This window comes from Leptinotarsa decemlineata, unplaced genomic scaffold (genome assembly GCF_025532065.1).
Source record: "Leptinotarsa decemlineata unplaced genomic scaffold, Ldec_3_MD MMD2_tig00078422_RagTag_RagTag, whole genome shotgun sequence".
Classification (NCBI taxonomy): domain Eukaryota; kingdom Metazoa; phylum Arthropoda; class Insecta; order Coleoptera; family Chrysomelidae; genus Leptinotarsa; species Leptinotarsa decemlineata.
The window spans coordinates 23,146,960-23,164,072 of record NW_027412747.1 but is presented as its reverse complement, the minus strand read 5'-3'; the positions used below and the strand labels follow the sequence as shown (position 1 = coordinate 23,164,072).

Here is a 17,113-nt window from a genome sequence, read left to right as displayed (position 1 = left end):
GCTGGTTGACTCTTTGCTAGAGCATAATAAAGTTGTTACATCGCAAACAAGGTACATCATGCTGGTTTCATGAAACTGTATAGATCATTGACATAAATCAAGAACAACAGTGGACCTAATACGGAGCCCTGGGGAACTCCTTGCTCCATCTCTTTGACGTCTGACTTGATGTTGCTCACTTCAAAATATTGGTACCTATTTGTGAGATGAGAGTGAACAAGCTTGAGAGCTATACCCCGGACACCAAAGTAACCTATTTTTTCCAATCAAAATAGTATGAGATATACAGTCAAAAGCCTTTGTCAGATCACATAGAATCGAAGAAGAGTGGCTTTCCTTATCAAGACTTCGACTATGTTGGACACTAGTTTGTGTTTGTGAGCTACTTGGGTAGTAGACCTTTTTGTTTAGAAGCCATATTGTGAACTGTAAGAAAAATAAAAAATAAAATTAGTGTGGTTTGGTTAGGTTAATCCTAAGTTAGACTTAAAAATTAATTGAGTTGTATATTTTTGTCGAAATTGAAGATAATAGAGATGAGTGAAAAGTTTCCTGAAGGTGTCATGATTTTAAATTTGCGGTGGGAGATATTGGTGGGAAATTTGAAATGCATAGTATGTTTAATATATATGAAACAAAATACATGACAGTAACAGATATTTCCAAGCAATAATTATAAAAAACAGGTACCTTCGGAATCATAAATACCCCTGAAATGTGTCTGACGTCCGATATCTTTCAGATGATATTTTTCAGTGAGAATTATTTTGCGTGGTTTCCCTTTTTACAGTATTGGATGATTCATTTGCGAGAAATTGCTAGGTATTTCTTATTATTTATTTATAACATGCATGTTATAATGATACCAAACCGCCATGATGATTTTTTCTTGGCACACTGATTTGGTTACTCTTCTGCTGGGTTTATAATATTCAGTTGGCTACATTGTTAGCTTGCGGAATAACTTTCTATTTGCAGTTTTGCTTTTATTGATTTCTTTAACGAAAAATTAATTCAAAGAAGTTGATCAATGTGAAACTGTTGTACACGTTTGGTAATATATACTTTTTCTGCTTTTTCACTTGAGGTTACAGACGTACCTCTATAGTAGATTAGGTTTCTCTTTGATATTTGGCATGCTGCTTCTTTATCCTTTTCTAAGTACAACATAGATTTTAAACACGGCATGTTGAGTTATGATTACGAATTTTTACAATTAAAATATCTCAATAAAAACTTGCCAGTCCAAAAACTTTTTGTAAATAGTAGGATTTTCTTTGCATGGTATAGTTACTACATCTTTTTAGAAGAAACAAAACGTCCATAAAATTAGGTGGGAGTAATTAGACAGCAGGGCTTCCAAATCAAAACACCGTGTTATTTCTTATGGAGGTTCATTCTGGCAATTTTGGATCATGCGACCAATCAGAGCGCAAAGGTCAAATGTCGACGTAGGACGGTACATCAACTTCTGACAGAGGGGGGCTCCGTGAAGATGAGGGGGGCAACGCACGGTGCTGCATTTGGGGCCCCCGGAGCCCCCCTCTGTCAGAAGTTGATGTACCGTCCTACGTCGACATTTGACAGATGCCCCATTTACATTTTCCGATCCGTATTGACAGAAGACGCCATTTACCGTTCCACGGAGCCCTCTCTGTCAGATGTACTGTCCTGCGCCTTCTGGGTCACGTGACAATTTGGAGCGCTCTGATTGGTCGCATGATCCAAAATTGCCAGAATGAACCTGCATAAGAAATAACACGGTGTTTTGATTTGGAAGTCCTGCTGTCTAATTACTGACTTTCAATATGTCTGCGAATAAAGAAGATACAGGCAAAAAACTAATTTGGGATTTTTTGGTTTTTCCCGTATATTTCCAGAACCAAAAGAGCTATATTCGATTTCTTCACATCATTGAATAGGTCTGTAAAATACACAACTTTGCCACAATTTAACCGACACTATATCTCTTATCGTTTACGAGATCCTCATGTACAGAAACGAATTTGAATAGCCCTGTATATTACATGCTCAAGTTCAGGTGAAAACGCCTCATCCCCACCTCTCATGTGAACCTACGACTTTGTAGGTATGAGTGACAGTTATCCGACTGAAAAACAACTAACCCGACTAATGCCGCGCAGAAAGCCGAAGTAAAACCATCAGGCATCTGTGCAACGTCTTCCATTTGGATGATTCCTTCGTGTTTTAATTTTACACTGCTTCTTGATGACAAAAAAATACCGAAGCAGTGGCTCCGCTCCATCATAAACAACAATTAAACTTTGGTGTGCTGACTTCAAGTGTGGTCGTAGAGACACCGATGACGCGGTGGACGTCCAAATGAGACAGTAATACCAGATAAGATAAAAAAATCTACAAAATCGTTTTGAATGATCGAGAAGTGAAGTTGCGTGAGTTAGCTGACATTGTAAGGATATCAAAAAAACGTGTTGGGTTTATATTGTATAAGCATTTGACTATGAAGAAGCTCTGTTCAAATTGGGTGCCGCTCGTGCTCACTGTAGACCAAAAACAAGAACGTCTTGTTGATTCTGAACAGTGTTTGGCCATGTTTAAATAACGGGTGATTTTTTTGAGGTTAGGATTTTCATGCATTAGTATTTGACAGATCACGCGGGATTTCAGACATGGTGCAAAGAGAAAGATGCTCAGTATGCTTTGACATTTCATCATGAATAGACTTACTAACGAGCAACGCTTGCAAATCATTGAATTTTATTACCAAAATCAGTGTTCAGTTCGAAATGTGTTTCGCGCTTTACGCCCGATTTATGGTCTACATAATCGTCCAAGTGAGCAAACAATTAAAGCGATTGTGACCAAGTTTCGCACTCAGTTTACTTTATTGGACATTAAACCAACCACACGAATGCGTACAGAGCGTACAGAAGAGAATATTGCGTCTGTTTCTGAGAGTGTTGCTGAAGACCGTGAAATGTCGATTCGTCGCCGTTCGCAGCAATTGGGTTTGTGTTATTCGACCACATGGAAGATTTTACGCAAAGATCTTGGTGTAAAACCGTATAAAATACAGCTCCTGCAAGAACTGAAGCCGAATGATCTGCCACAACGTCGAATTTTCAGTGAATGGGCCCTAGAAAAGTTGGCAGAAAATCCGCTTTTTTATCGACAAATTTTTTTCAGCGATGAGGCTCATTTCTGGTTGAATGGCTACGTAAATAAGCAAAATTGCCGCATTTGGAGTGAAGAGCAACCAGAAGCCGTTCAAGAACTGCCCATGCATCCCGAAAAATGCACTGTTTGGTGTGGTTTGTACGCTGGTGGAATCATTGGACCGTATTTTTTCAAAGATGCTGTTGGACGCAACGTTACGGTGAATGGCGATCGCTATCGTTCGATGCTAACAAACTTTTTGTTGCCAAAAATGGAAGAACTGAACTTGGTTGACATGTGGTTTCAACAAGATGGCGCTACATGCCACACAGCTCGCGATTCTATGGCCATTTTGAGGGAAAACTTCGGAGAACAATTCATCTCAAGAAATGGACCGGTAAGTTGGCCACCAAGATCATGCGATTTGACGCCTTTAGACTATTTTTTGTGGGGCTACGTCAAGTCTAAAGTCTACAGAAATAAGCCAGCAAGTATTCCAGCTTTGGAAGACAACATTTCCGAAGAAATTCGGGCTATTCCGGCCGAAATGCTCGAAAAAGTTGCCCAAAATTGGACTTTCCGAATGGACCACCTAAGACGCAGCCGCGGTCAACATTTAAATGAAATTATCTTCAAAAAGTAAATGTCATGGACCAATCTAACGTTTCAAATAAAGAACCGATAAGATTTTGCAAATTTTATGCGTTTTTTTTTTTAAAAAGTTCTCAAGCTCTTAAAAAATCACCCGATATAACAAACAGGAATTTTTGATCCATCGTTTCACACAAGAATCAAAACGATCGTCATCTGTGTGGAGAGCAACTGTTGAATCTCGTCCAAAGCGCCCGAAAGCACAACAATCGGCTGGAAAGGTTATGCCTCAGTATTTTGGGATGTACGTGGTGTAATATTCATCCACTATCTTGGGAAGGTAAATCATCAACAGTGAATTTATATAGCGTTATTGAAGCGTTTGAAGGCCGAAATTACAAAGGAATGATATGCAGTTGGTTAGTTCCTCGTACACTAGATGGGGTAACATTTTGTTGTTCGCTCCAACTTAGGAAGAGGAATGAAATACTCTGAAAGAATTCTGATTTTCAATTATGGAATATCATTGACTTTGGGTCGATGATGGCTACTATCTTGCACTGACGAGTGGCTAATGAGCCCGAAACCGGTCTGCAAGTGTGCCCGTTTCAAAATTGAAGGTCGACTCTTTCAGTTGTATTGCCAATTGCTTATGCAGGAAATTTTCTGGGAAAATTTCTGTGAAAGTGCGTTTTCTTTAGTCCATGTTATCACAGATTATTCTTAAAAACATTACCAAGTATCTGAAATGTGTATTCATGTGATATCACAAACCTTTAATATTCCTCGAGGCTCTCTCACAAAAAACCACTTTCATTAAACTTCGTCATTATTCAACTAAGCCTTTTAGTCATTTCCTGATGATGCTAACTAGGTTAGTGAAACGCTCGCCGAGAGACAGCATTTTTGTACTGTAGGGCAAATTGTTTTTGCAATTGATACTTTCACGCACCATCTCTTCAGGTTAAATTCTCACCCTATCACCAGACACAAATCAGAACTTTTTATTTTCTGTCCGGCAGATGGACCCTCCGAACAACGTCATGTTCGATCAGACGTCGACTGGTCAGCAGATGGCGCAGTCGCTGCCCCAACAGACGATGGGCGATTCGACTTGTGTAGCCAACATCGACATGATCCCCGACGCGGGCTACTACAGCACTTCCCCGCAACTCGTCTATCCGTCCGCATCTCCAGGACAACACGCCACACCGAACACCTCTCCAGGTCTGCCTGAAATCATACTCACAGGTAAGCAACAATCGACGATCTTCAGCTTTTATTGGGTCGGAGAAGGGAAGGTTGGATTGATATATTTTGAAACTTGTTGCCCAAAACTTTATATTGGGTCAACTGGGAGAAATTTTTCTCAAAGAATATAAGAGCATAGGCGTAGTTTGTTGAATGTGAAGATCAATTCCACATTTGTAAATCATCTGTTGGCAGAGGACATTCGTTCAACCATGAACATTACGTGTTACATTTGGGAAAAGAAGGTTTGAAACTCAATCTTTTGTAATGCTTGGAATTTAGTACTGCACTTCAACAATACTTCAAAACATGACATTATAGACTGGTAGAATCAACTGAAACTTTTTCATATACCGAATGTGTGGTTGGATCGTGATTCATCGTGCTAAAATCGTTTTCCGTTCACTTTCATACTTAATTCCTGTTTTTCAATAATAACTGTGGCGTCACTTTTGTCGGCTTTAACTGCTGTGAGGTTGATCTCCAACAACTCTCAACTTAACTACCTGGACATAACCATAGGATATAACCACAACAAAACACAATTTCAAATGGCAATCAATATACAGGAAACCTACACAAACAAGCTCCACCATACCCGCAAGTTCAAACCATCCACCATCACACAAAATGGCTGCCTATAACGCATTCATATATAGAATGTTAAGGATACCACTCAGCAATGAAGCCCGAAACAAAGAACGGAAAATCATATACCAAATAGCGAACGAAAACGGATACACCCAAAAGACAATAGATAAACTAGAAAACAGAATCAAACAAAAAATACAGAACAAGGATCAAGCCACCCCAACAGACAAAACAACACAACGATGGACAGCATTTACGTACGTAGGGCACCAAACCAAAAAACTGACAAACATCTTCAAACCACTGAACATCAACATCACATACAAGCCAAACACGAAGATAGCACAAAAAAAAAACAACTATGAAAAAGAAGAAGACAAAGACCAAAACGGGATATACAGTATGTAATGCTCGGACTGCAACAAATTCTATATCGGCCAAACCAAGAAAAAACTAATCCAAAGGTACAATGAGCACAAAAAGGCATACATAAATCCAATAGTATATAAATCAAACCTCGCAACACACGCCATACAAAACAAACATAACTTTCCCCCACCAGAGAACATAAAACTCATAAAACAAGTCAACAAGGAAAACCGCATGGACATTTGGGAAAACTTGAACCTCCATAAATTTAACAGTCATAAATCACTTATCGAGGAACAAGTACAAATCAAAACACAGCAAGACCTCACATTCAATATATTAAACAAAACCATACAAATTCCTAGAGAAGATCTAACACAAAGAATAGTACCTGATGCAGTACAAATACAGGCAAATTTACCTAAAGTACCTGAAATACCTGAGTTGACACGTTCTGACCGTATAAAGAGGCAGACGACAGGATGACAAGTTCAGTTTGAGGAGTGCCTAGAAGATGACAGTACGACCAGCTGTCGAAAGCGCTCGCATATAATTAATAGAAGATATAAAGCTTCAAATCCTTTTTGTGAAATTTAATATTAAAATACTGAAAGTAAAGGAAAATTAGTTGCATCATTCACAATATAAATTCTGAATCACTTTTTTTGCGAGTTGTTTGATGGATTTTCATGTGTTCTCTTTCTTTGTCGTAGACTTTTCAGGCGACGACGGTTCAAGGCAGTTGGTGTCGGAATTGTTTTCCGAGGAGTCGTTGAAAGAAGGGCTGGGGTCTCTAGATCTGGAAGCGTTCCAACTGTTGACGAATTCTTCGATGGGCATATCGGAGAATATCGAAGACAATTTCAGATTAGATCATCGCTCATAATAACGGTAAGTCTGAAGATAGCGTCAAACGAAGACTGGAAACACTATATTTCATTCAATACGGTACTTCGACTATTAGTGTTTTCAATTTTGAGTAGGCCATGTTGTCGGTTTGAAGATTGGAAAAAACTTTATGTATATTTCTCTCAACAGAAATGCTAAGAGTTTATGAATTTCTAAGAAAAGAAATTTGATGTGGAGCCACAAACCACTTACTCTATAGACGCTTCACGAGAATGGTATTGGTCGAAGATGCTTTTGTAGTTCGTTGTTCCCACCTGTAGAGGTCGCAGCAATAATTTGTCAAATTATGAGCATGCGTAGTTGACGACAATGCTGTCAGCTGGCAACTATTTTCAGCTCCCTCTATAACTTAGAATCGGGACTAAACAAATAAGCGGGAAACTTAAACGCAACCATTGAAACTTTTCCTAGAGATCAATTACCCTAACACTAAACTGATATTTTTTGCACTCGACGCGCGTTTCGCTAACAAGGTTAGCATCTTCAGGAGAAGAAAATTGATACAATATGAATTGATAGATGAAGATGCTAACCTTGTTAGTGAACCACGCATCGAGTACAAAACATATCAGTTTGGTGTTAGGGTAATTGATCTCTAGGAAAAGTTTCAACTGTTCACCAAAAGATCAAGCACCTAAACTATTACAAACCAGTACATACCATTAAAGGAATCCGGTTCCAAAACCAATGTCAATGGCATGGCTGAAGAAGTTGACGGCTCATCTGAATCAAATAGATCAATTTCGTATGAAAATAAAATAGTAGGCAAACTTATTAAAAACTGCTTATATGAAGGTTCAAAATAATTGTGGCAATGATATATCCAAATTGAAATTTTTATGCATCTCAGAAGTCACGCTAATTTGAAGATTGAGATGTCAGAACTGACTGTTAATGATGAGAAGAATCATTTGAACTTAATTGTTTTATTATTTGGGCGTTCAAGAATTGAATGGAAATGTTTCTCTAACCTCTTGAATATAATGTAGGCACAGCCATTGGTTGAAGTCTACTCGACATCAATGAATGGTATTTAGCCTCGAAATGTTTATGACAAACTCTTTTAGAGCGATACACCATTACTGAGTCCATTTCATTGATATCCCCATCATTGATAGCTGCACCCATATTCTGAATTGTTCTAGATATTTTCCAGGATTTGTAAATTTGTGTAGCGGTGCAGATGCTGAACACTTTGAAATGCAGCATTTCCTACACGACATAGTTGAAAACGAAGTTCACTAAGAGTAATGGAAAAATATTAAATGTAAGAATGTAATAACACTGGATAAATATGTTTATATGAGATACAAACTAACTGATCGGAGAACATTAACAAAAATAATACGTATCAAATTCCTTTCAAATTAAAAATGTCAACAATCGACATAACCTATAATCTCTGCAGAGACCACAAACCACTTTAAGTAGTTTGTGGCAGAAACCCCTACAGGTGGGCACAACGAACTAAAAAACGACTGTGACCTTGATCATTTGCGTGAAACGTCTATAGAGTAAGTAGTAAGTAGAGTAACATGGAAGATTGAAATTAATCCAGAAAATTTTTCCAGCCCGCTCAAGTTTTGAATAAAAATTTAATTTGACAGACGGGTTTTCGGTTGATTATGAATCTGAAGACGGACACTCGGGTTTACTTTCAAAGATACGACCATGCAAAAGTAAAAAAAAACTATTTCAGAAACTCAAATCAGAAAAGGCTCATTATTTTCACATTCACAATCTGTCTATCTTTATTCATTTGCAACTTCCATTCGTTTCCATGAATAAATCACTGTTATGAACATAGTTGCTTCTTAAACTAAATGATATTTTGACAAGCGGACTTTAACCTTGGTTCTGGTGGCAGTGTTACAAAAATGGAACGAGAACTGAGATGTCAAATTAATGAGACTATTGAAAAGATAGTCCATTTTGGGACCAGTGTCAAAGACTCAGTCCATGTTGACATCAGTGGTGAAATCACATTTTTCGCAGATCATTCATATGTGTTTTGTTTACGGGAGCGATGTTTTTTTTCGCGATTATAGACAAAAATCTTTTAGTTACCATTTAGGTTTCCTTTTTGTTTCAGGGGTTCACTGCCAACTCTGAAAAAATTAGTAAATATGTCTGCTGATACGTCAGAGCATTTTTTTTACTACATCTTCGAACAATTTCTTGATATATACGATGTGAATTATCATCGGTGATCGTGGGGGCCTGTCGGCATATTATTGCCAACCATAAAAACTTGAGACAGGTCAGAGGAAAGCGTTGATTATGCACGAACGATCCATTCTAGGTTTTAGTGCTCTTTTATTAATATTATGTAATAAAATGTGTACAGTTGAGAGATTTTTTTATTTTGTGCTGACATTTTTGTAAAATGTGTAACGATAAATGAGGAAGTCAATTTTAAGGAGTTTCCAAACAAATTTGAACAACGTCTCAACCACATGAATTTTGAAAAATCACTACTCGAGCCTTAATCCGAAATTTAAGAAATACTCGTTCTTCTGAACCATTTTTTAAAAATTATAGCCGGTTTTTGAGCTCTCTGAATGAACTCCATTTCTTTGTATACCAGAAAAAGTCATTCTATGAACAATTCTAGCCTTCTGAATTAAAAATTTAAATATTATTGAATCAGATTTTTCCGGTATTCAAGCAAAATCTGATAGATATAAACAGATAACGCGATATTGAAATCAACGATAAATACCAGTATTCTTTGCACTTTTTTGGATAGTGTCTTCCGCGTGTAATCGACTTTTCCTAGACTTTTTCGAGGAACAATACATTTTCTTCATCTTTTTCACCACTTTTCGAATACTTTCCTTGTTTGACTAACGAAAACGTTTTAAATGCTGGTGTACTTTCCGTCTTTTGTACTTTTTCTCCAACCCCTGTATACGAGGTCGAGAGGTAATTAATGAAATATTTTGATTGTTAGGCTTCAGGTGAAGATTCAGGGTTCAAAATAGCATTATAACTACTGTCATTCCACTACCTGACGTTCTATAAAGCGTTCTTCTTCTCTTTTTTCAGGGTCTTCGGAATATAAACTTTTTATAAGGTGTTCTTCTTCTCTTTTTTATGGTCTTTGCTTCGCTTAAGGCGCAATAGACTAATAAATTGTATTTTCTAAAAAATGGCGGTAGTTTTTGAGGTTATGTTGGCGGTCCTGAGTCTTAATCTGGGGTTTTTCTTCGGGTGTTGCACAAGAACAACAATTATTATATCAAAGACTGAAAACGGTCTGCAATCGACTGTTTTAAATTTACTAACGAATTTTTGGAGGTTCTTAACCTAATTTTCATTCAAAATGAAAGTAAACTTTACTGTTCGTATTGTAGAATAGTAGGTGAACCTTATTAGAGAGTAGGAATGAATTTTGTATCGTCGATTTGGCATCCGTTTTTCCTAGGATTAATTATATGGGCGATATGTAATACAATAATGTGTAAAAATGTGTGTTCTTGCACGATTTCAACTCTGAAAGATACAGTAGGTAGATTTTGAGATGTTACGTGTTCGTGTTGAGATTCGGGGATCTTTGTATGAAGTGTCAGAGGCATTGATTTTTGTCGAGGTTCAATTTTGATATCGAAATATGAAATCAAGGTACAATGTGTTTTAAGTTTCTCGAATGTTTGAAGGTGAGCAAAACACAGTAGCTTTGCAAACATAGCGACTGGAGTTTCTATGTTTTTCCATTAGTTTGATAAATATTTTTCAACATTAAAAAATTATTTGGGAATTGCAAAACTGAGAGAAATGTTGAAACACCTATAAGAAGCCACAATTTCCAGCGAATTGATGTTTCATTTTAGATTAAAAGGTTTGTGATATGTATTTTAGTATTCAGACAACGTTCAACAAAAATAATGTAGCATTTCAATAGTTGTTTACCAAAAAACAACTTTCTTAAAATCACGGAAAAACTTTTTTTTCTCATATTCAAAACCATGGAGAATATTCAAATGCCAAAGGGAACATTCTCATTGGAATAAGATGTGGCAAAACTGAACTTGATTTTCGATGTACTAACCAAAAATTTTTAGTTCATTCGTGAACATTTTTCAAAAAAATCGATCAAGCTTAGATAAATAATAACAAAGTTGAGACGTGTTAAGTTTCTATCACATATATGTGTAACTACACCACATATTTTTTTATGAAACAGTAACTCGTTCAACTTGTCATTCGCCTGATATTTCAACAAATTCGAAATTTCATACCAAGATCCTAGATTTATCATTTGTTTCACATATTAATATGTTTTCAGTAAACATACTTTTTATTATTTCACCTTTCGTTTCATTTATCTTCTGGAGTTGACAAGATGGATAAAAACCCCTGTTTAATTTCTCGTAAACACTTTTATGTCTTCAGTCATTGTCTGACAAATAGTCACTGTAACGCTTGTTATTCACAAAACAATATTGTCCCTAAAAGCATTTTGCTTCGTAATACATATACAGTGTTACAGCATAATCGTCGATAATACGTCTCTGTCATCCATAAAACTTGAGGATAAAAGGTAAAGCATATGTCCTTATAAGATGTTATCTATCTTTTTTTGGTGCAGTACAGAATGTGGACCTCTGTGTTTCAATAGAACTAACCAAGCGCACAATAAAATAAGCCGTTTTTATTAAAAGTTTCATTTTCCACATAATGGATTCATCTTGGCATATATACACATTCAGATGCATTTATACACAGTCAGATGCATATTATGGTACTCTTTTTTTTAGTTGCACTATTTTTTTTTTCTCAAAAGGAAATAAAACAAATTCCATTTAGTAAAGGTTAAATTTTCCATATAATGGATTCATCTTAACATATATACACATTCAGACGCATATATACACATACATATATACAATTCAGGTACCCCTTTTTTAATTGCACTATATTATTTTTTCTTAAAAGAAAATAAAATGAATTATATTCAGTAAAGGTTATATTTTCCATGTAATGGAGTCATCTTAACATATATACACATTCAGATGCATATATACACAGTTAGGTGTATATTAAGGCATCCCTTTTTCAATTGCACTATATTATTTTTTCTCAAAAGAAAATAAAATTAATTACATTCAGTAAAGGTTATATTTTCCATATAATGGAGTCATCTTAACATATATACACATTCAGATGCATATATACACAGTCAGGTGTATATTAAGGCATCCCTTTTTTAATTGCTCTATATTATTTTTTCTCAAAAGAAAAAAAATAAATTCTATTTAGTAAAGGTTATATTTTCCATATAATGGATTCATCTTGACTTATATATACATTCAGATGTATTTATACTCAGTCAGGTGCATACTAAGGTATCCTTTTTTAATTGCATCATATTATTTTTTCTCAAAAGAAAATATTTTAATAAAGGTTATATTTTCCATATAACTGATTTATCTTGGCATATATATACATTCAGATTTGATGAAATCCGAGCTCAGAACAAGGCATTCATAATCCAATCGTGTTTCATCGTGAATTGTATTTTTGTGTTAAGGGAGTTCAGATATGAAAGAACTTCGGTCAATGAATTTTATGGCTTGGAGACGTATCCTCTGCAAATGTACTGTTAATTGTGTATGATTATTCTCTGCAAGTGCGCCCAGATATTGTGTCAATATGTCTTTAAAAGTTGGCTTTTTGGTTGACATTTGAAGTTCCTACAAGTAAATCAAGAGGGGTTTGTATTCGTCTTAGATACTGTACTGTTAGTCAAAGATCGCAAATCAAATGTTATTTCTATTGCTTGTAAAACAAGACCCAAATAAAAATATATTATTTGTTGTTTTGTTGAAGAATTATGCATATTTTGGTTTTATGTCTATATCTATATCTATTTGAATTGAGGTGCCATCATTTGAACTATTAAGTTTTATATATTTTATGATGAGTTACAGTTTTAGAGGTTTAAAAAAATTGTATTACGTCATTTGGATTTTATCTGTATTATTCATGTATATAAAAATGTTTTGCACAATAGTGGAGCGAAATCAGTTTGTTTTACACCTTGCTATTCATTAAATATACACAGGGTGAGCCAATAAGACGTTGAAGATCTTTCCTAAATGCGCTTTTTTTCGCTAACCAAGTTGGCATCATTAGGAGATGACTAGAATTCATAACTAACTTAAGAGGTGTTATTTGCAACTGGGAGAACCAATTACCTTCGATTATGAGTTATTCAGATGAGGATCAATAGTGAATCCTTGGCATTAGTTATTGTTTTACTTATCATATAATACTGATCACCACTTATGATACCAAATATTTTATGTAATAAAATAAACAACAGGGTGTTTGGAATAATTTCAAGCGTTCCTCGTTATTCTGTAACTGATGTTCCTTGCAACAAGTTACTATAGTCCGCTTGGTTTGACCAACATACTTTTAATCGCATTCCTCACGACATAAGCTGTGCGGATTGCAATTGAAAGTATGTTGGTCAAACTTGGCGGACCGTAGTGACTCGCTAGAAGGAACATTTTTCACATATTCGGCTTTAGAGGCCAGAGAAATATAGTGTCGCTCAAAAATCTTAGAGAACGGCCACTGAATAAGTGAGAAATCTTGAAATGACCAAGACCCGTACATGACAACAGGGTTTTAGATGTCTTCAGAAGTTTAGAATTAGAAAAATGTAGAATGGTATGTGTCTATGAATAACAACAAAGGTCCAATTCTAAACAGTATGTTGTTTACTTTTATAAACTGTTCTCCGAAGGCGGATCTTAATTGGGCCATTGTTTCGCGTGCCGTGTGGCATGTGGCACTGTCTTGTTGAAACCACATGTCAGGCAAGTCCAATTCTTTCATTTTCGGCAACAAAAAGTCGTCAATAATCACACGGTAGCGCTCGCCATTCATAGTAACGTTCCGGCTAGTGTCGTCTTTGAAGAAGTACGGCCCGATCATGCCACCGACCCATAATCCACACCAAACAGTGACTTTTTCGGAATGCATCGGTAGCTCTTGCAATGCTTGTGGCTGGTCTTCATTCCAGATGCGGCAATATTGCTTGTTAACGTATCCATTCAACCAGAAATGAGCCTCGTCGCTGAATACAATTTTTCGATAAAAATGTGGATCTTCCTCCAACTTTGCCAGCGCCCATTCACCAAATGATAGACGTTGTGGGAGGTCGCAGGTTTTACACCCAAATCCTTTCGCAAAATTTTCCACGTAGTGGAGTAACAGAGGCCCAATTGCCGCGAACGGCGGCTAATCGACATTTCACGGTCATCACGAACACTGGCGGATACAGCCGCAATATTTTCTTTTTTTCTCACTCTACGTACGTGTTGGTGGTTTAATGTCCAATAATGTAAACTGGGTTCGAAATTTTGTCACAAGCTTCCGAATAACTCAGGACCATAGCCCATAAATTGGAAGGAGTGCACGATGCACTTTCTTCACTAAGCATGAATTTTGATAATGAAATTTAATAATTTGCAAGCGTTGTTCATTCGTAAGTCGATTCATGGTTAAATTATAGACCAAACTGAACAAGTTTGACAATGACACAAGACACGATTCACGTGTGATCTGTCAAAAACAGTGTTGCCAAAAAGATACACTCATTAATAGGCATTGTAACAGTTAGTCATTGAATTGAAGCATCAATTGAGCATAACCAGATGAGAGTCTGGTTATGTTGATGAATCGGAGCTCTAAGCTAGTTGTAAGATTTAGTTGTAGTGACCTCCAGATAGTGCTAACTTGGTTAGCAAATCGCGCGTCGAGATATAGTACTTTTGTTCTGAACCCATGATATTATTGGCACACCCTGGTTAGTTTTCGAAAATCTTTGGATAGATCTCGCTCTGCAAAGAACCACATCTTTGGACTGTTAGGATTTAGAAACGCACAATCCGCGTTCCGTACGTCCCGAATCAAAATAATGTAATTCAATACTGTGGAATTTGATAATATGTAAAAATTATCAAACTAATCGTTGGATGGATTTTTGATAGTTTGTATTCGACTGGCTTGTGTCTATTTAATAAAGTGTTTGTCGTTTTCGACGGGATCTTACCCGAAGGCTCTTTTGGGTCTTCGTGGGATAGTATCGAAATGTGAGTACCTATTTTTTTATTGATTCAACGTTTAACTTGCTGCTACGAGGGATTGCGTGCTGGATAACCGATAAATGTGTCGGAAGGAGTATAGTCCAGAAGCTTTCATCTTGTTTAAATGGTTTCCGGTGCTTATTTTGGTGCTTGCGATGATAAAGAACGATGTCAGCTGAAATTACTGAAAAAAAATTAATGGTGTCACAATGTAAGTGTGGCAATCACATAATAATTGATTTGATTACTCTTTATTTACATTCCTGATTTTGACTAGCTCGGAAGAACTGCGGTATGTGATTTGAAAACTCGCATTTAAATTCCGATGAAAGCTTTTGACAGTTCTCCTTGTTGCGTTGTCTTGTCGAAGAATGGACAGTCTTCAATATCATACCTTTCGCCAAGAAATTTGTACTTGGTTTATACGTGATTTAGATTAGATATCTTTTAGAATAGAACTTCTTTCAACCTTTCTCATAACATAATGATGACATGTTTTCATTGTATCTTTCACAAACAATTTCGGTTTTGCATTTTTTGTACATTTAAAAAATAAAAAATCATCAAATGAAATGTTGTTTTTATCTTCTAATGGTGAATATACCTCCGCATTTCCCGAAAAAAATTATACAGTATTATTGGTTAGTTCTATAAGAAAATGGTTCAGTCGTCAGGAAAATGTTTCCGTTTCGAAGGGAAATCGAAGTTTCGAAAATGATTGTGACGTCATTAGGACTTTCAAACAATGTTCTGTTATGTCACTTTGAAGAATCACGTCAAACATTTATTGTCAGAAAAAAACTGGAAAAATGTTTAGTTGGTTTGGCTGAAACTTTGGTTTACTTTATATTTTCCCATACATCAAAGGTAGACAAATACATGTGAACTTTATGCTATTACAAAACATGTAACAGCGAAAACTTGAATTTCCCGTTAATGAAGCCACCGGCAAGTGGAAACGGCCGGTTGTATTTTAGGTGACGGTAATTAAATCATCGTTCTGCCATCTTTTGAACAGAAGCCGTACTAAATTGCATGCTCTACTTTCATAAATGTCTATTAACTTTGTATATAGACCATCTATCGGTCAAAAGCCAAACTAAACTAATTTTAATTACTGTTTCAGTTTGAACGTTCATACTAAATAATGATTATAATTGTTATGTTTTTGTTTGCGAAAAATACCTTGAATATAGTTTTTCATCAAAAAACTTTAGTAAAATAATGAAACTATTGAACAATTGTTTTTGAAATGCACTGGGAAAATGAGTTTGCAATTAAAAACTTTTCAATACCAAGTTTTTAGATTCTGGTTTTTTTCTCACGAATATAAATTGTAGTTAACTTTAATTTTTTGTACAACTGTCATTAAAAGTGACATTTTTAATGGTTGTCAAGATTAATCAAAGATGATTTTTACAAAGTAGTGTTAAAAGTATTTTTAATACGATTTGTTGAACCAAATAGCAATACGTTTCATTATGAACAATAGATATACAGTGTGTTGTTTATAGTTTCTTGGGAAATATTGTTTATTTCTGTTCGAATTCTCTCTTTTAATTCTTTAATATTTGCTGGTTTCGTTTCATAAACAACATTCTTCAGATTGCCCCACATAAAGTAATCCAACGGATTCAACTCTGGCGACCTCGCTGGCCATTCAATATGTCCACGTATACCAATCCATCGGTACGTAAACATTTTTTCGAGATACCTTCGAACAGCATAATGTGGAGGCGCACCATCCTGTTGAAACCATAAACTTTCATCAAAACTTCCAGGATTAATTCTACTGGGGAATAAATTAATTAAAGTAGGTACAAGATATCCCCTTAAAATCTGAAAGTATGTTGGCCCGTCTAAAGTACCGTCGAAAAAGTAGGGTGCGATGATCCTGTTTCTTACACTGCAAGCCCATACATTTACCTTTTGCGGGTATTGTGTATAGTGCTCACGCATCCAGTGGGGGTTTTCTTTGGCCCAGTACCTACAATTCTGACGGTTGACCCCACCATTTAATGTAAAAATGGCTTCATCAGAAAAAATTATACGGATTATTGGACGGTCTCGGTGACAGTTATCCATCATGGCTTCACAAAATTCTATTCTTCTATCTGGATCATCCTCGTTTAATTCCTGTAGAAGTTCCATTTTAAAGGGAT

General features: G+C 36.0%; 1 protein-coding gene across 4 annotated transcripts in view; it reads left to right on the top strand.

Annotated features, from left to right (window-relative positions):
• Window positions 1-15,524, top strand: part of Crtc (CREB-regulated transcription coactivator) — a 37,005-nt gene extending 21,481 nt beyond the window's left edge. For 3 of the 4 annotated variants that reach the window (XM_074186280.1, XM_074186278.1, XM_074186281.1), the window contains 3 exons: window positions 4,752-4,980; window positions 6,654-6,831; window positions 8,942-9,200. In XM_074186280.1, the coding sequence (XP_074042381.1) occupies window positions 4,752-4,980; window positions 6,654-6,826 (402 nt within the window). In that variant the 3' untranslated portion in view covers window positions 6,827-6,831; window positions 8,942-9,200. Of the gene's footprint in view, window positions 1-4,751; window positions 4,981-6,653; window positions 6,832-8,941; window positions 9,201-9,897 lie in introns of those variants that run through there. The other variant, XM_074186279.1, reaches the window with a different exon arrangement.
• The last annotated feature ends 1,589 nt before the right edge of the window (window positions 15,525-17,113 follow it).